Source organism: Oncorhynchus clarkii, chromosome 3 (assembly GCF_045791955.1).
Source record: "Oncorhynchus clarkii lewisi isolate Uvic-CL-2024 chromosome 3, UVic_Ocla_1.0, whole genome shotgun sequence".
Classification (NCBI taxonomy): domain Eukaryota; kingdom Metazoa; phylum Chordata; class Actinopteri; order Salmoniformes; family Salmonidae; genus Oncorhynchus; species Oncorhynchus clarkii.
In genome coordinates, this window is record NC_092149.1 from 69,571,624 (window position 1) to 69,593,194 (window position 21,571).

The 21,571-nt window shown below is 45.5% G+C and overlaps 1 protein-coding gene across 2 annotated transcripts in view; it reads right to left on the minus strand.

Moving 5' to 3' along the window:
- Nucleotides 1-21,571, minus strand: part of LOC139402675 (ephrin type-A receptor 3-like) — a 148,881-nt gene that overhangs the window by 20,081 nt on the left and 107,229 nt on the right. For both annotated transcript variants that reach the window (XM_071146581.1, XM_071146573.1), the window contains exons 11-13: nt 19,837-20,022; nt 14,676-14,737; nt 8,238-8,447 (exon numbers count right to left, since the gene is read on the minus strand). In XM_071146581.1, the coding sequence (XP_071002682.1) occupies nt 8,238-8,447; nt 14,676-14,737; nt 19,837-20,022 (458 nt within the window). The remainder of the gene's footprint in view (nt 1-8,237; nt 8,448-14,675; nt 14,738-19,836; nt 20,023-21,571) is intronic.

Sequence of the window (21,571 nt, forward strand, 5' to 3'; positions counted from 1 at the left end):
AACAAGACTTTACCAACAAGACCTTCCCAACAAGACTTTATCAACGAGACCTTCCCAACGAGACCTTCCCAACGATACTTTACCAATGAGACTTTACCAACAAGACCTTCCCAACGGGACTTTATCAATGAGACCTTCTCAACGAGACTTTCCCATCGATACTTTACCAACAAGACCTTCCCAACGAGACTTTACCAACAAGACCTTCCCAACAAGACTTTACCAACAAGACCTTCCCAACGAGACTTTACCAACGACACCTTCCCAACGAGACTTTACCAACGACACCTTCCCAACGAGACTTTACCAACAAGACATTCCCAACGAGACTTTACCTACAAGACCTTCCCAACGAGACTTTATCAATGAGACCTTCCCAACGATACTTTACCAACAAGACCTTCCCAACGAGACTTTACCAACAAGACCTTCCCAACGAGACTTTACCAACAAGACCTTCCCAACAAGACCTTCCCAACGAGACTTTACCAACAAGACCTTCCCAACAAGACTTTACCAACAAGACCTTCCCAACAAGACTTTATCAACGAGACCTTCCCAACGAGACCTTCCCAACGATACTTTACCAATGAGACTTTACCAACAAGACCTTCCCAACGGGACTTTATCAATGAGACCTTCTCAACGAGACTTTCCCATCGATACTTTACCAACAAGACCTTCCCAACGAGACTTTACCAACAAGACCTTCCCAACAAGACTTTACCAACAAGACCTTCCCAACGAGACTTTACCAACAAGACCTTCCCAACAAGACTTTACCAACAAGACCTTCCCAACGAGACTTTACCAACAAGACCTTCCCAACGAGACTTTACCAACAAGACCTTCCCAACGAGACTTTATCAATGAGACCTTCCCAACGATACTTTACCAACGAGACCATCCCAACGAGACTTTACCAACAAGACCTTCCCAACAAGACTTTACCAACAAGACCTTCCCAACGAGACTTTACCAACAAGACCTTCCCAACGAGACTTTACCAACGAGACCTTCCCACTGAGACTTTACCAACGAGACCTTCCCAACGAGACTTTACCAACGAGACCTTCCCAACGAGACTTTCCCAACGAGACTCTCCCAACGAGACCTTCCCAACGAGACTTTACCAACGAGACCTTCCCAACGAGACTTTACCAACGAGACCTTCCCAACGAGACTTTACCAACGAGACCTTCCCAATGAGACTTTCCCAACGAGACTTTCCCAACAAGACCTTCCCAACGAGACTTTACCAACGAGACCTTCCCAACGAGACTTTACCAACGAGACCTTCCCAACAAGACTTTACCAACGAGACCTTTTACCAACGAGACGATACTTTCCCAACGAGACTTTACCAACGAGACCTTCCCAACGAGACTTTACCAACGAGACTTTCCCAACGAGACTTTACCAACGAGACCTTCCCAATGAGACAAGACCTTCCCAACGAGACTTTACCAACGAGACCTTCCCAACGAGACTTTACCAACGAGACCTTTGAGACTTTCCCAACGAGACGAGACTTTCCAACGAGAACGACTTTACCAACGAGACCTTACCTTCCCAACGAGACTTTACCAACGAGACCTTCCCAATGAGACTTTCCCAACGAGACTCCCAACAAGACCTTCCCGAGACTTTACAAGACCTTCCCAACGAGACATAACCAACGAGACCTTCCCAACGAGACTTTACCAACGAGACCTTCCCAACGAGACTTTCCCAACAAGACCTTCCCAACGAGACTTTACCAACGAGACTTTACCAACGAGACCTTCCCAACGAGACCTTCGCAACGATGAAGAGTTAAATAATAATAATACAAAGAAAAATATTAACAAAACAATGAAGCTGAATATAGGGAGTACCAGTACCAGATCAATGTGCAGGGGTACAAGGTATTTGAGGTAGATATGTACATAAAGGTAGGGTAAAGTGACTAGGCATTAGGATAGATAATAATTAGGGACGGATCAACATGTACATCATGGTTACCTGGAGGATAATGGGGACGGTTCAAGGGATGGTTCAGTATTCTTTTTAATCTAGTCCAGCGGAGGATCATGTCATTTGTAATTTAGAAAATGTCAATATTGCTCAGTGTTTTAGAATTAGTTGCTTATTAGGCTATACAAAACATTAAGCACACCTTCCTAAAATCATATCAAATTTTATTTGTCACATACGCCGAGATAAAACGGGTGTAGACTTTCCCAACGAGACCGTCCCAACGAGACTTTACCAACGACACCTTCCCAACGAGACTTTACCAACGACACCTTCCCAACGAGACTTTACCAACGACACCTTCCCAACGAGACTTTACCAACGATACTTTACCAATGAGACCTTCTCAACGAGACATTCCCAACGAGACTTTACCAACAAGACCTTCCCAACGAGACTTTACCAACGACACCTTCCCAACGAGACTTTACCAACGACACCTTCCCAACGAGACTTTACCAACAAGACATTCCCAACGAGACTTTACCTACAAGACCTTCCCAACGAGATTTTATCAATGAGACCTTCCCAACGATACTTTACCAACAAGACCTTCCCAACGAGACTTTACCAACAAGACCTTCCCAACGAGACTTTACCAACAAGACCTTCCCAACAAGACCTTCCCAACGAGACTTTACCAACAAGACCTTCCCAACAAGACTTTACCAACAAGACCTTCCCAACAAGACTTTATCAACGAGACCTTCCCAACGAGACCTTCCCAACGATACTTTACCAATGAGACTTTACCAACAAGACCTTCCCAACGGGACTTTATCAATGAGACCTTCTCAACGAGACTTTCCCATCGATACTTTACCAACAAGACCTTCCCAACGAGACTTTACCAACAAGACCTTCCCAACAAGACTTTACCAACGAGACCTTCCCAACGAGACTTTACCAACGACACCTTCCCAACGAGACTTTACCAACGACACCTTCCCAACGAGACTTTACCAACAAGACATTCCCAACGAGACTTTACCTACAAGACCTTCCCAACGAGACTTTATCAATGAGACCTTCCCAACGATACTTTACCAACAAGACCTTCCCAACGAGACTTTACCAACAAGACCTTCCCAACGAGACTTTACCAACAAGACCTTCCCAACAGGACCTTCCCAACGAGACTTTACCAACAAGACCTTCCCAACAAGACTTTACCAACAAGACCTTCCCAACAAGACTTTATCAACGAGACCTTCCCAACGAGACCTTCCCAACGATACTTTACCAATGAGACTTTACCAACAAGACCTTCCCAACGGGACTTTATCAATGAGACCTTCTCAACGAGACTTTCCCATCGATACTTTACCAACAAGACCTTCCCAACGAGACTTTACCAACAAGACCTTCCCAACAAGACTTTACCAACAAGACCTTCCCAACGAGACTTTACCAACAAGACCTTCCCAACAAGACTTTACCAACAAGACCTTCCCAACGAGACTTTACCAACAAGACCTTCCCAACGAGACTTTACCAACAAGACCTTCCCAACGAGACTTTATCAATGAGACCTTCCCAACGATACTTTACCAACGAGACCATCCCAACGAGACTTTACCAACAAGACCTTCCCAACAAGACTTTACCAACAAGACCTTCCCAACGAGACTTTACCAACAAGACCTTCCCAACGAGACTTTACCAACGAGACCTTCCCACTGAGACTTTACCAACGAGACCTTCCCAACGAGACTTTACCAACGAGACCTTCCCAACGAGACTTTCCCAACGAGACTCTCCCAACGAGACCTTCCCAACGAGACTTTACCAACGAGACCTTCCCAACGAGACTTTACCAACGAGACCTTCCCAACGAGACTTTACCAACGAGACCTTCCCAATGAGACTTTCCCAACGAGACTTTCCCAACAAGACTTTACCAACGAGACCTTCCCAACGATACCTTCCCAACGAGACTTTACCAACGAGACCTTCCCAATGAGACTTTCCCAACGAGACCTTCCCAACGATACTTTACCAACGAGACATAACCAACGAGACCTTCCCAACGAGACTTTACCAACGAGACCTTCCCAGTGAGACTTTCCCAACGAGACTTTCCCAACAAGACCTTCCCAACGAGACTTTACCAACGAGACCTTCCCAATGAGACTTTCCCAACGAGACTTTCCCAACAAGACCTTCCCAACGAGACTTTACCAACGAGACCTTCCCAACGAGACTTTACCAACGAGACCTTCCCAACGATACCTTCCCAACGAGACTTTACCAACGAGACCTTCCCAATGAGACTTTCCCAACGAGACTTTCCCAACAAGACCTTCCCAACGAGACTTTACCAACGAGACCTTCCCAACGAGACTTTACCAACGAGACCTTCCCAGTGAGACTTTCCCAACGAGACTTTCCCAACAAGACCTTCCCAACGAGACTTTACCAACGAGACCTTCCCAATGAGACTTTCCCAACGAGACTTTCCCAACAAGACCTTCCCAACGAGACATAACCAACGAGACCTTCCCAACGAGACTTTACCAACGAGACCTTCCCAACGAGACTTTACCAACGAGACCTTCCCAACGAGACTTTACCAACGAGACCTTCCCAACGAGACCTTCGCAACGATGAAGAGTTAAATAATAATAATACAAAGAAAAATATTAACAAAACAATGAAGCTGAATATAGGGAGTACCAGTACCAGATCAATGTGCAGGGGTACAAGGTATTTGAGGTAGATATGTACATAAAGGTAGGGTAAAGTGACTAGGCATTAGGATAGATAATAATTAGGGACGGATCAACATGTACATCATGGTTACCTGGAGGATAATGGGGACGGTTCAAGGGATGGTTCAGTATTCTTTTTAATCTAGTCCAGCGGAGGATCATGTCATTTGTAATTTAGAAAATGTCAATATTGCTCAGTGTTTTAGAATTAGTTGCTTATTAGGCTATACAAAACATTAAGCACACCTTCCTAATATTGAGTTGCACCCCCCGCTTTTGCCCTCACAACCGTCTCAATTCGTCGAGGCATGGACTCTACAAGGTGTCGAAAACGTTCCACAGGGATGCTGGCCCATGTTGACTCCAATGCTGCCTGGATGTCATTTGGGTGGTGGACCATTCTTGATACACACGAGAAACTGTTGAGTGTGAAAAACCCAGCAGCTTTGCAGTTCTTGACGCAAATCAGTGAGCCTGGCACCTACTACCAAACCCCCGTTCAAAGGCACTTAAATTTTTTTGTGTAGCCCTTTCACCCTCTGAATGGCACACATGCACAATCCATGGCACACATGCACAATCCAACTGTCTCGAGGCATAAAAATCCTTATTTAACCTGTCTCCTCCCCTTCATCTACATTGATTGAAGTGGATTTAACAAGTGACATAAATAAGAGATCATAGCGTTCACCTAGATTCACCTGGTCAGTCTGTTGTGGAAAGAGCAGGTTTTCCCAATGTTTTGTATACTCAGTGTATAGTCTTGTGAGTGTGCACAAAGTCAGTGCAAGATAGGGTCAGCATAGTCTGTGTAACCAGTTAATTAACTATTTAGCAGTCTTATGGGTATTTAGACCTGTTGGTCCAAGAGCCGATTCTCCGGTACCGTTTACCGGATGGTGGCAGAGTGAACAGTCTATAGCTTGGATGGCTGGAGTCTATAGCAATTTTTCGGGCCATCCTCTGACACTGCCTGATACAGAGGTCCTCGATGGCAGGGATTTCGGGCCTAGTGATGTCACACATGCATGCAGGAGCACACACACACACCACACACGGATGTGCACACACGCACGCACGCACACACTCGAGCACAAACACACACAAATAAATAAATCCACTTCTGTCTCTTGAATCCCTGGTGAGTGTACATAAACATCCTCAGGAGAGCAAGGACTATACCTCTAATGAAGGTACAGTATGACACCACTCAGAAACAGACAGACAGGGTGCCTGACAGAACAGCATAGTGGTCTGACAGAAGAGGGAGGGAGAGACAACGGCCTGCTGGGTCTGATAGATTCATAACTGTAGAGTGGATGAGAACTCAGCTCTATTACTAGTGACACACTGGGGGAAGTCTATTAGCATATTTTAGGTCATGAGTTTGTGGGAGTGAAGTAAAAGCTGGTGAGTGTTTATTTAACACACACACACACACACACACACACACTGTTATGGTGATAGGTTGGATACAAAGCCCTCTTGATTTTACTTATCTACTATGTTTGTCATTCCTTTCCCATGATCCTTCAGGAGAACACAAACATTTATGTTGGCGTTATCTCACCCTGATTTTATTTATGTGCTGGTTGTCCCACTCCACACTGCTGAGAGGCTAGACGTTTGTGTGTCGGTGTGTGTGTTAGTGCACGTGTGTGTGTGACATATGAGGTGATTTGTCTCATGGACAGCATGTATTCACAGAGAGTGCTGGCGAGGGGGAGATAGAGCAACATAAAGGGAGTGAGAGATACACAGCAAATTTGTGGGTGTTAAAAGCTTGATGTTGAGGTAAAAAGTGTTGTGAGTGTTACAGTGCTGATTCTAGTGGGGTTAACAGGGTTGAAATTGACACCACCTGGCGAAGTGTTAACAAGGTGGTGGTGTTGCTGCTCCTTGACTGTTTAAAGTTATTTTACTTTAGTTAATTTACGTAGACATGGCAGGGGCCTCATCATATTTTCCAGCATGCTTTGTTGCGGATTGCTTTTTAGAATAGTTTGTTTAATATCTATGTTTCTGCATGAACATTGATTGATACATTGATCTTATACTACATAAAGATACATAACATACATTTTTCTAAACTAATCCAATCTGTAAGTGGTTCGACTTATTTAACTCATTATTGAGATGGTTGTTCCAGTTTAGATGGTTTAGGTAGTCTCATTTATCAATCTTCCCTACATTGGCAGTCATTCTAACAGCAGATTGAAGGTGATTAAAAGTTCCAATTGTTGGAACTCTGGCTGAATTCCGATTAGAATTATATAACACTTTGCAAGCCAGCATAATATGACATGCCGATGTGGCCTGCAAACCAGGAGTTTCAGACCACTGTGTTAGGGTAAAACTAGGCTGTCGAGGTATGGTATTATTAAAATGTTTTATCTATTGTCATAAATAATATGTTTTATGAAAAAAGATTCACTAAGGCACTCACTTGGTGTTAGTTTAACACTATTTCGGTGGGTCACATATACACACTAAGAAAGGGTTAGATTTAGCACTGTGGGTGTTAAAACATTCTGATCTCAAATTTGCTGTGTGGAGAGATGCCCTTTTGTGTAAAGCTGAGACAGAGGTCGGTCAGCTTAGCTGTCTGACAGTGATAACCATTCTCTCTGTCCACAGAAACCAGTCCACTCACTATTAGACAGCAGAATTATGGACAACGGGGGTTCTTACAGTACATGGCAGACTCCCATCCCACACAGCAAATTTGAGATCAGAATATTAACACCCAGTGTAAAACTTAACACATTTTTATATATTATATGTGGCCCACAGAAATAGTGTTAAACTAACACTTTTTAAAATGTTCACAAACTAACACCCATAGAGTGTTGGCCCCTAACACCATGGGTGTTGCAAATTCTAACTTAAATGAAGACTTTATTAGAGTTGATGCTGTTACACTTTTTATGTGTTAGGGATTAACAGATGTAGTGTTACATTACACATGATTATATATTTTCTTTTTTTTTGGGGGGGGGAGGGGGTTAACATTGGAGGTTGTAAATCCTTATTTGCATATTTCCCAGCATTCCTTTCATGTGAATGTGAGAGATACCCACCCATTACTGTATTTGCTAGTGACAGAGAGACGGTTGTTGCGTTCCACAACTTCTAGTCCTCAAGCCTATACCAAGTGACTGCCTAAGTGTGTTTGAAAAGTAAATATCTACCTGCAACAAAGCACTAGGCCCGTCTCACATCTTTTTCACTCAGAGAGTTAACAGGAATCACAGTCGAGTAACAACACCATGCAGTGTTGATTCCACTGTGATTCAAATAACACTTCATCTATTTAATGCATGTGGTGTCAATTTCAATCTCATTGCTGTTAACCCCACTAGAATCGACACTCAGATGTAACACTCACTTTTTACATTAAAGCGAGATTTTAACACTTGCACATTTGCTGTGCATACTATCCTATCTCTAAGACAAAACAACTATTAAACCCATCTGTGCTCATTGATAAACCCGACCACCATGTCTTACCCGCGTGGTGTAAGCAGCCTCTGGGTCGTCCTCCAGGACTCTGGACAGGCCGAAGTCAGACACCTTACACACCAGGTTGCTGTTGACCAGAATGTTGCGGGCGGCCAGGTCTCTGTGGACGTAGCCCATGTCAGACAGGTACTTCATGCCCGACGCAATGCCACGCAGCATGCCCACCAACTGGATACCAGTAAACTGGGCATCGTGTTTCTGTAAGGAGGAGGCAGAGGAGGAAGAGGGTTGAAGAGAGAAGGGGAAGGGAGAGAAAGAGAAAGAGAGGAGAGTAGGAGAGAGAGCGAAACAGAGATAGAATCAATCACAAGAGGAATGTCATACCTCTAAAACAAATGAGACTGGATTGATAAACAGAATGAATATGACCTTTCTGTTTAAAAAAATACAGCGGAACATTCATATATTAACATTCAAACCAATTACATTAACCTTTCAAATCACCTCTGACATTAACTTGGTCATTTCAATGTGAATTGTACAATCCTCATCTCCACAACCAAATAGGCCTGACAATACCATGCCAGAGTCTTTGACTAAATAGATGGTATTTTCTAGGGCACTATATAAAGCCCAGACCACCTGGTAGAGACAGGCTGAGTCGGATCAAAGCTGCTACAGTCATAGAGTCATAACACAAACATGAGGCACAGTAAAGTGGTGTGGAGGAGAGGGATGACTGTGTGTGTGTGTGTGTGTGTGTGTGTGTGTGTGTGTGTGTGTGTGTGTGTGTGTGTGTGTGTGTGTGTGTGTGTGTGTGTGTGTGTGTGTGTGTGTGTGTGTGTGTGTGTGTGTGTGTGTGTGTGTGTGTGTGTGTGTGTGTGCGTGCGTGGTATGACAGTTCCCAGTGATAAAAGCCAGGCCACTCCTCGGCCAGAGGAAATAGCTGGAAAAGGTTGCAGCTACTCCCTTTTCTATCAGAAGGGATGCTGTGCAGACACACAGGCACATGTGGAAAACTTCTAAAAATGGGTCCTACACGCACACACACTCCTGTCTGGTCATGTTGATTTAATGTTGTTCTAACGTTGGTTAATTTCAGTAAGCCAGAGTCTCTGGTTAGCTACCCTCTCAGAAAAAAAGGTAATATTTTAATGTATTTTTTAATTAACCTTTATTTTAACTAGGCAAGTCAATTACGAACAAATTCTTATTTACAATGATGGCCAACCAAAAGGCAAAAGGCCTCCTGCGGGGACGGGGGATAAAACATTCAAAAAGATACATATATAAATATAGGACAAAACACACATCACGACAATAGAGACAACACAACACTACATAAAGACAGACCTAAGACAACATAGCAAGGCAGCAACATATGACAACACAGCATGGTAGCAACACAACATAGTAGGAGAATAAAACATGGTACAAACATTATTGGGCACAGACAACAGCACAAAGGGCAAGAAGGTAGAGACAACAATACATCACACAAAGTAGCCACAACTCTCAGTAAGAGTGTCCATGATTTGAGTCTTTGAATGAAGAGATTAAGATAAAACTGTCCAGTTTGAATGTTTTTTGCAGCTCGTTCCAGTCGTTGGCTGCAGCGAACTGAAAAGAGGAGCGACCCGGGGATGTGCGTGCTTTGGGGACCTTTAACAGAATGTGACTGGCAGAACGGGTGTTGTATGTGGAGGATGAGGGCTGCAGTAGATATCTCAGATACCTTTGTAGAGAGACAGGGTTCTATCAAGAACCGTTTTGATTGGTAGAACCCTTTTTGGAAGACAATGGTTCTAACTTGAACCTTTAACAATCTTAGAACTGTTTTTGGAAGAAAGGGCTCTATGATGATTATTTAGAAGGTAAGAAGGAGTCTTTGGAAGATAAGAAGGGTTCTCCATAGAACTATATATCATATTTCCCAGCATGCTCTATTGCAGGGAGATTTTAAGAATTAATTTCTGTAATTTCTGTGTTTTTTATGTACATTGATTGGTTGATAAATGTTATGCTACACAAAGATAAATAACATGACGTTTTCTAAACTAATCCAATCTGTTGGATGTATAGTACCTCTTATTGAGATGGTTGTTCCAGTTTAGATGATTGAGGTCATCTATTCAGTCCTCCCTACCTTGGCAGTCATTCTGAATGCAGGTTGCGGGTGATTAACAATTCCACTTGTTGTATATCTTAACTGTGGCAGGATTCCAATAGGAATTAAACATCACTTTGCAAGCCAGCATAATGTGACTTTCAGGCCTGATGTGGTCTGTAAACCAGGAGATTCCTAACACCACTGTGTTAGGGTATACAGTGAGCTCCAAAATTACTTTCACCCCTGACTGACAATGCACAAACAATACTTAAAAAATATATAAACAATGTAATTATAGAGATAAACTCAAAATACCAACATGTGAGAAATACTGTACTTTATTAACTTTGCAATGGATCCAACCAAAATCATACAATTATTTAATACAAAATAATTATTGGCACTCCCCATTTAGTACTAGTGCAACCACCTCCGGTAAGGATAACAGTGTGGAGTCTTTTCCTGTAATGTTTGACAAGGTTAAGGATTTGAATTCCTGGTTTAATTTTGGTAGATGCTATTTACAAAAATCTTTAAGGGTGCCATTAATTGTGAAATCTTCATTTGGAGGGCATAGATTTTTTATTAAATCAATTCATTATTTTGGTGCGTTCCATTGAAACATTAATAAAGTACAGTATTTCTCATCTGTTGGTATTTTGAGTATATCTCTATAATTATAATGTTTATATTTTTTTAAGTATTGTTTGTGCATTACCAGTCAGGGGTGCCAGTAATTGTGGAGCCCACTGTACTAGGCCCTCAAAGAAAGGCCTTATGCTATAAGTATTGTCATAAATAACACAATTAGAATGCTAGTTCTAGGAAGAACCCTCAAAAGACAAAATGGTTCTCAGTAGAACCCTTCATAGATGGTTCTACGATTAACCTTGAGATGATAAAATGTTTTTTGGTAGAACCTGTCATGACGTTGGCCTGGGGGTAGGTTTATGACAGTCATATATACCTCTTCCCCCCTTTTTCCTCTCTCTACCCTACTGATGTTACATTTGAAAAACCCTTGGTTAGCATAGAGATTCTGGGAACATCAGAAGGTGGGGGAAAATGAACTATATTCTGGTAAAATGTGAGATTTGGGTTTTCATAAGATAGGGCTCTGTTCAATCAGTGGCCCGTCCCTGTGAAGGGACATGGGCTAGAAAACCTTTCAAACATGCCCTCCTCTCCCCTCCTATATAAGCCCTTGACGACAATATAACCTCCTGTTCCGAGGACGTGAGGACGACGGTCCGATGTCAGAATGGTTCAGATAATAACTACAGACCGAAGTCAACATCAGCGTGAGCTTTGGTTGCGAATGGTATGAACTTTGAACCCTTATTCACTACAGAAGTGATACCTCCTAGCCATTGAGTTAGCAACAGCCGCTGCAAACGAGGATTAGGAAGGAACAGACAGAGTATTCCGTCTACCACACAACGACGTTACTACAACGTATTCAATTTACCAGCAGAGACATTCTTCAAAGGACAAAGGACTTGGTTGGGCAACACGGCCTTCCATCTACCACCAACCTACCGCAGCTCAGAATATTTACTGCATTTTCCTTTTCCAAATGGGCGGTAATTTAGAATGCATAAGATACTGTATTTACGATGGCACAGCTTCCCCCTTTGTTCCTCAGTCTTCCCGCTCTTCCACTCAAATCCAGCCCCTTTTCTTTTGTGTAACCAGCTGTCATATCTGTTCTGCCCGCTAGGGACGTTTTCCTTTATGACATAATTTGTCATCAAGTTATGATTTAAATATGTGTATGTGTAATTCTGTGTGATTAGTTAGGTATTTAATAAATAAATAATTAAACCCAATTTTGTATTGCTGATTCAACTTGATAGCCAGGGTTCGTGCAGATAACTAAGAATTTACAACTTTCAGATGAGACTGAATTAAGATGATGATTAATATTGACTGCTATTGATGTCAAATATTACTAGGTCTTTAAGAGTTTATTCGGAAGATAACAGCTCTGTAAATATTATTTTGTGGTGCACGACTCTCTAGTTAATTACATTTACCTGATTAGCTCAATCAAGTAATATTAATTACGGAGAAATTATTTTATAGAATAGCATGTCATATCACTCAATCCGGCATAGCCAAACACACGACAAACCCTTCATAGATGGTTCTAGGCAGGACCATTCATTGGGGTTCAGGGTTCCTGGAAGAACCTTACATAAGTATTTTTCTACAGCTGGCCATACTTTCCACCTGGCTACCCCTACCCCGGTCAACAGCCCTGCACCCCTCACAGCAACTTGCCCAAGCCTCCACCATTTCTCTTTCACCCAATTCCAAATAGCTGATGTTCTGAAAGAGCTGCACCACTAATCTGGACCACTAGAAATCAGCCGGGCTAGACAATCTAGACCCTCTCTTTCTAAAAATTGTCCGCCAAAATTGTTGCAACCCCATTTACTAGCCCGTTCAACCTCTCTTTCGTATCGTCTGAGATCCCCAAAGATTGGAAAGCTGCTGCGGTCATCCCCCTCTTCAAAGGGGGAGACACTCTAGACCCAAACTGCTACAGACCTAAATCTATCCTACCCTGCCTTTCTTCGAAAGCCAAGTTAACAAACACATCAATGACCATTTCGAATCCCACCGTACCTTCTCCACTATGGAATCTGGTTTCCGAGCTGGTCATGAGTGCACCTCAGCCACGCTCAAGGTCCTAAACGATATCATAACCACCATCAATAAGAGACAATACTGTGCAGCTGTATTCATCGACCTGGCCAAGGCTTTCGACTCTGTGAATCACCACATTCTTATCGGCAGACTCAACAGCCTTGGTTTCGCAAAAGACTGCCTCACTTGGTTCACCAACTACTTCTCAGACAGAGTTCAGTGTGTCAAATCGGAGGGCCTCTGGCAGTCTCTATAGGGGTGTCACAGGGTTCAATCCTCGGGCTGACTCTTTTCTCTGTATATATCAATGATGTTGCTCTTGCTGTTGTTGATTCTCTAATCCACCTCTACGCAGACGACACCATTCTGTATACTTCTGGCCCTTCTTTGGACACTGTGTTAACTAACCTCCAGATGAGCTTCAATGCCATACAACTCTCCTTCCGTGGCCTCCAACTGCTCTTAAATGCAAGTACAACTAAATGCATGCTCTTCAACCGATGCCCACACCTTCCCGCCCATCCAGCATCACTACTCTGGACGGTTCTGACTTAGAATATGTGGACAACTACAAATGCCTAGGAGTCTGGTTAGACTGTAAACTTTCCTTCCAGACTCACATTAAGCATCTCCAATCCAAAATTAAATCTAGAATCGGCTTCCTATTTCGCAACAAAGCATCCTTCACTGCCAAACATACCCTCGTAAAACTGACTATCCCACCGATCCTCGACTTCGGCGATGTCATTTACAAAATTGCCTCCAACACTCTACTCAGCAAATTGGATGCAGTCTATCACAGTGCCATCCATTTTGTCACCAAAGCCCCATATACTACCCACCACTGCGACCTGTATGCTCTCGTTGGCTGGCCCTCGCTTCATATTCGTCGCCAAACCAACTGCCTCCATGTCATCTATAAGTCTATGCTAGGTAAAGTCACACCTTATCTCAGCTCACTGGTCACCATAGCAGCAGTCACCCGTAGCACGCGCTTCAGCAGGTATATCTCACTGGTCACCCCCAAAGTCAATTCCTCCATTGCCCGCCTTTCCTTCCAGTTCTCTGCTGCCAATGACTGGAACGAACTGCAAAAATCACTGAAGCTGGAGACTCATATCTCCCACACTAACTTTAAGCACCAGCTGTCAGAGCAGCTCACAGATCACTGCACCTGTTCATAGCCCATCTGTATACAGCCCATCCAACTACTTCATCCCCCATACTGTTATTTATTTAATTAATTTTTCTCCTTTGGACCCCAGTATCTCTACTTGCACACTCATCTTCTGCACATCTATCACTCCAGTGTTTAATTGGTATATTGTAATTATTTCACCACGGTGGTCTATTTATTGCCTTACCTCCCTTATCTTACCTAATTTTCACACACTGTATATAGATAGACCTTTTCTATTGTATTATTGACTGCATGTTTGTTTATTCCATGTGTAACTCTGTGTTGTTCAACTCAACTTGCTCTCAACTAGCCTACCTGGTTAAATAAATGTGAAATAAAAAATAAACATAGAGGGTTATATATAGAACCCTCTGCAAAGGGTTCTACTCAGTACTAAAAAGGGTTCCTCTATGGGGACAAACCAAAGAACCCTGTATGGTTCAACTTAGCACCTTTTTCTAAGAGTGTACTGTTGTATGGCGTGGAAAACACGAAGGCAGGGTAAAGATATGTTTATTTTAGCTGAGTAAAGTTTTAAACTCACTCTCAGAAAACTGTCCAAGGATCCATTCTCCATGTATTCAGTTACTATCATCACAGGTTTACCTGAAGAGAGAAGAGAAACCACCAGGTTAGACCATTTTTCATATATGGCAAAACACATTTACGCACATGCACACATACACACACACACACACACACACACACACACACACACACACACACACACACACACACACACACACACACACACACACACACACACACACACACACACACACATCCTCTAGCCGGATGAAAGGGCCCATGTAGGGCTGAATGTACAGGTCCTCTGGGTCACCTGTCAGAGAAACATCTTTATTCCAGCAGCAGCAGAAACAGTTACTATAAATCTGGATTGTTATCATCTGGCCCTGATTCACTAGACCAGAGGAGAGGAGAGGAAACCAGAAGAGAGGCGAGGAGAGGAGAGGAAACCAGAAGAGAGGCGAGGAGAGGAGAGCAGAGGAGAGGAGACCAGAGGAGAGGAGAGGAAACCAGAAGAGAGGAGAGCAGAGGAGAGGAGACCAGAGGAGAGGAGAGGAAACCAGAAGAGAGGAGACCAGAGGAGAGGAGACCAGAGGAGAGGAAACCAGAAGAGAGGCGAGGAGAGGAGAGCAGAGGAGAGGAGACCAGAGGAGAGGAGACCAGAGGAGAGAAGACCAGGGGAGAGGAGAGGAAACCAGAAGAGAGGCGAGGAGAGGAGAGCAGAGGAGAGGAGAGGAAACCAGAAGAGAGGCAAGGAGAGGAGAGCAGAGGAGAGGAGACCAGAGGAGAGGAGAAGAGACCAGAAGAGAGGCGAGGAGAGGAGAGCAGACCAGAGGAGAGGAGAGGAAACCAGAAGAGAGGAGACCAGAGGAGAGGAGAACAGAGGAGAGGAGACCAGAGGAGAGGAAACCAGAAGAGAGGCGAGGAGAGGAGAGCAGAGGAGAGGAGACCAGAGGAGATGAGACCAGGGGAGAGGAGACCAGGGGAGAGGAGAGGAAACCAGAAGAGAGGAGAGGAGAGGAGAGCAGAGGAGAGGAGACCAGAGGAGAGGAGACCAGGGGAGAAGAGAGGAAACCAGAAGAGAGGCAAGGAGAGGAGAGCAGAGGAGAGGAGACCAGAGGAGAGGAGACCAGAGGAGAGGAGACCAGAGGAGAGGAGACCAGAGGAGAGGAGACCAGAGGAGAGGAGAGGAAAACAGAAGAGAAGCGAGGAGAGGAGAGCAGAGGAGAGGAGACCAGAGGAGAGGAGACCAGAGGAGAGGAGAGCAGAGGAGAGGAGACCAGAGGAGAAGAGAGCAGAGGAGAGGAGACCAGAGGAGAGGAGAGCAGAGGAGAGGAGACCAGAGGAGAGGAGACCAGAGGAGAGGAGACCAGAGGAGAGGAGACCAGAGGAGAGGAGAGGAAACCAGAAGAGAGGCGAGGAGAGGAGAGCAGAGGAGAGGAGAGGAAACCAGAAGAGAGGCGAGGAGAGGAGAGCAGAGGAGAGGAAACCAGAGGAGAGGAGACCAGAGGAGAGGAGACCAGAGGAGAGGAGACCAGAGGAGAGGAGAGGAAACCAGAAGAGAGGCGAGGAGAGGAGAGCAGAGGAGAGGAGAGGAGACCAGAAGAGAGGCGAGGAGAGCAGAGGAGAGGAGACCAGAGGAGAGGAGACCAGAGGAGAGGAGACCAGAGGAGAGGAGACCAGAGGAGAGGACAGCAGAGAAGAGGAGAGCAGAGGAGAGGAGAGGAAACCAGAAGAGAGGCGAGGAGAGGAGAGCAGAGGAGAGGAGGCCAGAGGAGAGGAGACCAGAGGAGAGGAGACCAGAGGAGAGGAGACCAGAGGAGAGGATAGGAAACCAGAATAGAGGCGAGGAGAAGAGAGCAGAGGAGAGGAGACCAGAGGAGAGGAGACCAGAGGAGAGGAGACCAGAGGAGAGGAGACCAGAGGAGAGGACAGCAGAGGAGAGAAGAGGAAAACAGAAGAGAGGCGATTAGAGGAGAGGAGAGCAGAGGAGAGGAGACCAGAGGAGAGGAGAGCAGAGGAGAGGAGACCAGAGGGGAGGAGACCAGAGGAGAGGAGACTAGAGGAGACCAGAGTAGACCGGAGGAGAGGAGAGCAGAGGAGAGGAGACCAGTAGAGAGTTGAGGAGACCATAGGAGAGCAGAGGAGAGGAGACCCGAGGAGAGTAGAGCAGAGGAGAGGTTGCCAGAGGAGACCAGAGAAGAGGAGAGGAGACTAGAGGAGACCAGAGGAGAGGAGACCAGAGAAGAAGAGGAGACCAGAGGAGACTAGAGGAGACCAGAGGAGACTAGAGGAGACCAGAGAAGAGGAGAGGAGAGGAAACCAGAGGAGAGCAGAGGAGAGGAGACTAGAGGAAAGCAGAGGAGATGAGACCAGAGGAGAGGAGACCAGAGGAGAGGAGACCAGAGGAGAGGAGACCGGAGGAGAGGAGAGGAGACCAGAGGAGAGAAGAGCAGGTTTAGAACCGGTAGAAACGAGGGGGGAAATTACTTCAAGTCAGCCGTAGTCAAATGAACAGCAATGCTGTCACGACAGGTTTGTGTCAGATGGTTATGGGTTCCCCCTCTTCATCCTCCCTCCCTCACTCTCTATTTCTCACTTTCTCTCTTTATCTATAACTCTCCCACACCCTCCCCATCCCTCTCTCCACCTCCTTCTCTCCCCCCTCTCTGTCATGCATGTTGTAAATGTTTCAAAGTGAAACTCCACATCTGGCAACGCAGAACTCATTTACAGATCTGTCAGAGGAAGGGGATGATGGACCCTGCTGTAAAAAGAAACACATTTATAACCCTTGTTGGAAAAATAAACGTCAATTAATAAAACTGGCTGCCTCACAAACTGCTTGCGTTTAAATGGTGAGCTAAAACAAGACTAGGTTTGGTCAGAGCAGTGGTTCAACCACAACCAGCAGCTTTCATTTTCTGATGGATTGAGTACCGGCACCATTTATAGAAAATAATCTCATGAACTTCAAACCCTGGAACTGTAAAAATAAAGTGAGTGAGGACACCTTTTTCATTCCATCTCATGAACTAGGTCTAGATTTGACAGTGTAGTGATACGGGCTGACTAACTGACAGTCCAACCTGCTACTCATCTAGATAATAGCAGCACTTTCCCTTCAAATAAGAAGGTCTGCTGGTCAAAACACAGCCATAGACATAATTAAACACCCACCCTCTAAAAGACAATGATGGATTGGCCCAACACCCCCCTCTATTAGACCCTGATGGATTGGCCCAACACCCCCCTCTATAAGACCCTGATGGATTGGCCCAACACCCCCCCTCTATTAGACCCTGATGGATTGGCCCAACACCCCCCTCTATAAGACCCTGATGGATTGGCCCAACACCCCCCTCTTTAAGACCCTGATGGATTTGCCCAACACCCCCCTCTATAAGACCCTGATGGATTGGCCCAACACCCCCCCCTCTATAAGACCCTGATGAATTGGCCCAACACCCCCCTCTATAAGACCCTGAAGGATTGGCCCAACACCCCCCTCTATAAGACCCTTTATAGTTTCAGATAAAACAGACTCCCTAAACCTCCTCCCCTTTTTCTCCTCTCCTCTCCTCTCTGCTTCTCCTCTGGTGTGTGTGTGTGTGTGTGTGTGTGTGTGTGTGTGTGTGTGTGTGTGTGTGTGTGTGTGTGTGTGTGTGTGTGTGTGTGTGTGTGTGCTTGCAGCCCTTAGCGGTGCAGCCAAAAGCAGCAGGGTTAATGAGGTGTGACAGTCTCTGGATTATTAAGAATTAACAGGACTGGGTTAATAAATCACCCTACGCCACAGACAGGACTGTGTGTGTGTGTGTGTGTGTGTGTGTGTCCGTTCCCACATGCCAACCAAAATCCTAAGAGCCTGCTCTCAATCATAGAGTACCCCTCCAACACACACACACACACACACACACACACACACACACACACACACACACACACACACACACACACACACACACACACACACACACACACACACACACACACACACACACCCATACTACTATGCTCTCCCCTCGTTCTGTCCTAAAAACAGAAACAAACCGCAGTCATTTGCAATTAGTCCTGGTATTATTCACCTTCAGGGCTTTAATAATGAGTGCTGTAAGATTTATGAGACAAATAAAATCCCTATATGATGAAGCCTTCAACAAATAAAAGGCCATTTTGCATTCCTGTCCAGACTCTATTTACAGCCAGATGAATGGGAAACATACTGTGTCTGAGTGGGTTTTCATTGACATAACTGGTCCTGTCATAATGCAGAGAGACAGTCTTCACATGGCACAGTGGCTTTATCTAACTGTCAACTAGAATACACAGGATTTCCTTTTGTTTCCATGGCAACAAAAAAAAAAATGCAGCAGCGACCATATCATAATTCTTATGAATATTCAGAACTTAAATAGAACTTCTTCAAGGCAACCAAGCTCATTTATGTATTTTTTTAACATATCATTATAGATATTGTATAACTACATTCAACTGTATCATCATTCAGAAATCCATGACTGGGCTACAACTGGATATGAAACATCATTAAAACAGATCTGTTCTGGCTTGCTGGTCAAGTTGACCTAAACTGGCTAACCTCTGTAAAGTTTTACTGTGAGTTTAACAGGCCTGCCTGTGGAATGATCAGTTCATCTGTTGTAGAGGGAGATATTTTACAAGTTGAACTCTTCAGTATAACGACACGGCCAGAACTGCAGTATAATGGTAATGTGGGTGTATGTGCGTGTGATCACGCGTGTGTAGTGAAGACCGGCTCTGATTGTGGACCAGAGGTCAAAGCAATTATTTCACTGTTTTTTGAGTCATTTCCTTTAAGAGAACTGAGAATGTGTTGGTGTGTGAGACTAGCTGTGTTAAGGAGCCTCGGGAGGGAGGCTAAGATTTAAACATATAGGACCTGTTTGATCAGGTGACATTGATCTGGTGAGATTCAAGCCATTAGAAGTCAATAAAAATGGCTTCTCTTGTAAAGGTGTTGGCCAGCTTCATAGCATTGTTCAGTGTACAACTAATTACACATTCTGTCCAAGGTTCTCTCTGGGCAGAATTCGTGAGGCATAGCCTACTTCATAAATAAATGTCACGCCAAGATTTAGTGAGTGAGACGTTGTTTATCTCTCATTTTGACTGTATAGTAAGATATGGTCTGTACGTACTCCTGGTGACCACTCCCTCCAGCCTGATGATGTTTGGATGGTCAAACTGTCCCATGATGGACGCTTCAGACAGGAAGTCCCGTCTCTGTTTGTCGGTGTATCCTGCCTTCAGAGTCTTGATGGCCACACAGTTCTCCTTCTTACTGGGCAGACGCAGACGACCGCTGCACACCTCCCCAAACTCACCTACAAAAAACACAAATATACCCACAGAGCGTTAATAACACACACATTCTCTGACACCAAGGACCTGAGGCATTGACACCAAGGACCTGAGAAGCTGACACCAAGGACCTGAGGTGCTGACACCAAGGACCTGAGATGCTGACACCAAGGACCTGAGGTGCTGACACCAAGGACCTGAGGCATTGACACCAAGGACCTGAGAAGCTGACACCAAGGACCTGAGGCGCTGGCACCTAGGACCTGAGGCATTGACACCAAGGACCTGAGGCGCTGACACCAAGGACCTGAGGCGCTGACACCAAGGACCTGAGGCATTGACACCAAGGACCTGAGGTGCTGACACCAACGACCTGAGGCATTGACACCAAGGACCTGAGGCATTGACACCAAGGACCTGAGGCATTGACACCAAGGACCTGAGGTGCTGACACCAAGGACCTGAGGCATTGACACCAAGGACCTGAGGCATTGACACCAAGGACCTGAGGTGCTGACACCAAGGACCTGAGGCATTGACACCAAGGACCTGAGGCATTGACACCAAGGACCTGAGGCATTGACACCAAGGACCTGAGGCGCTGACACCAAGGACCTGAGGCGCTGACACCAAGGACCTGAGAAGCTGACACCAAGGACCTGAGGCGCTGGCACCTAGGACCTGAGGCATTGACACCAAGGACCTGAGGCATTGACACCAAGGACCTGAGGCGCTGACACCAAGGACCTGAGGCGCTGACACCAAGGACCTGAGGCATTGACACCAAGGACCTGAGGTGCTGACACCAAGGACCTGAGGTGCTGACACCTAGGACCTGAGGTGCTGACACCAAGGACCTGAGGTGCTGACACAAAGAACCTGAGGCGCTGGCGCCAAGGACCTGAGAAGCTGACACCTAGGACCTGAGGCATTGACACCAAGGACCTGAGGCATTGACACCAAGGACCTGAGGCGCTGACACCAAGGACCTGAGGCGCTGACACCAAGGACCTGAGGCATTGACACCAAGGACCTGAGGTGCTGACACCAAGGACCTGAGGTGCTGACACCAAGGACCTGAGGTGCTGACACCAAGGACCTGAGGTGCTGACACAAAGAACCTGAGGCGCTGGCGCCAAGGACCTGAGGTGCTGACACCAAGGACCTGAGGCATTGACACCAAGGACCTGAGAAGCTGACACCAAGGACCTGAGGCGCTGGCACCTAGGACCTGAGGCATTGACACCAAGGACCTGAGGCGCTGACACCAAGGACCTGAGGCGCTGACACCAAGGACCTGTCTCAGCCTCCAGTATTTATGCTGCAGTAGTTTATGTGTCGGGGGGCTAGGGTCAGTTTGTTATATCTGGAGTACTTCTCCTGTCCTATTCGGTGTCCTGTGTGAATTTAAGTATGCTCTCTCTAATTCTCTCTTTCTTTCTCTCTCTCGGAGGACCTGAGCCCTAGGACCATGCCTCAGGACTACCTGACATGATGACTCCTTGCTGTCCCCAGTCCACCTGGCCGTGCTACTGCTCCAGTTTCAACTGTTCTTCCTTATTATTGTTGGAC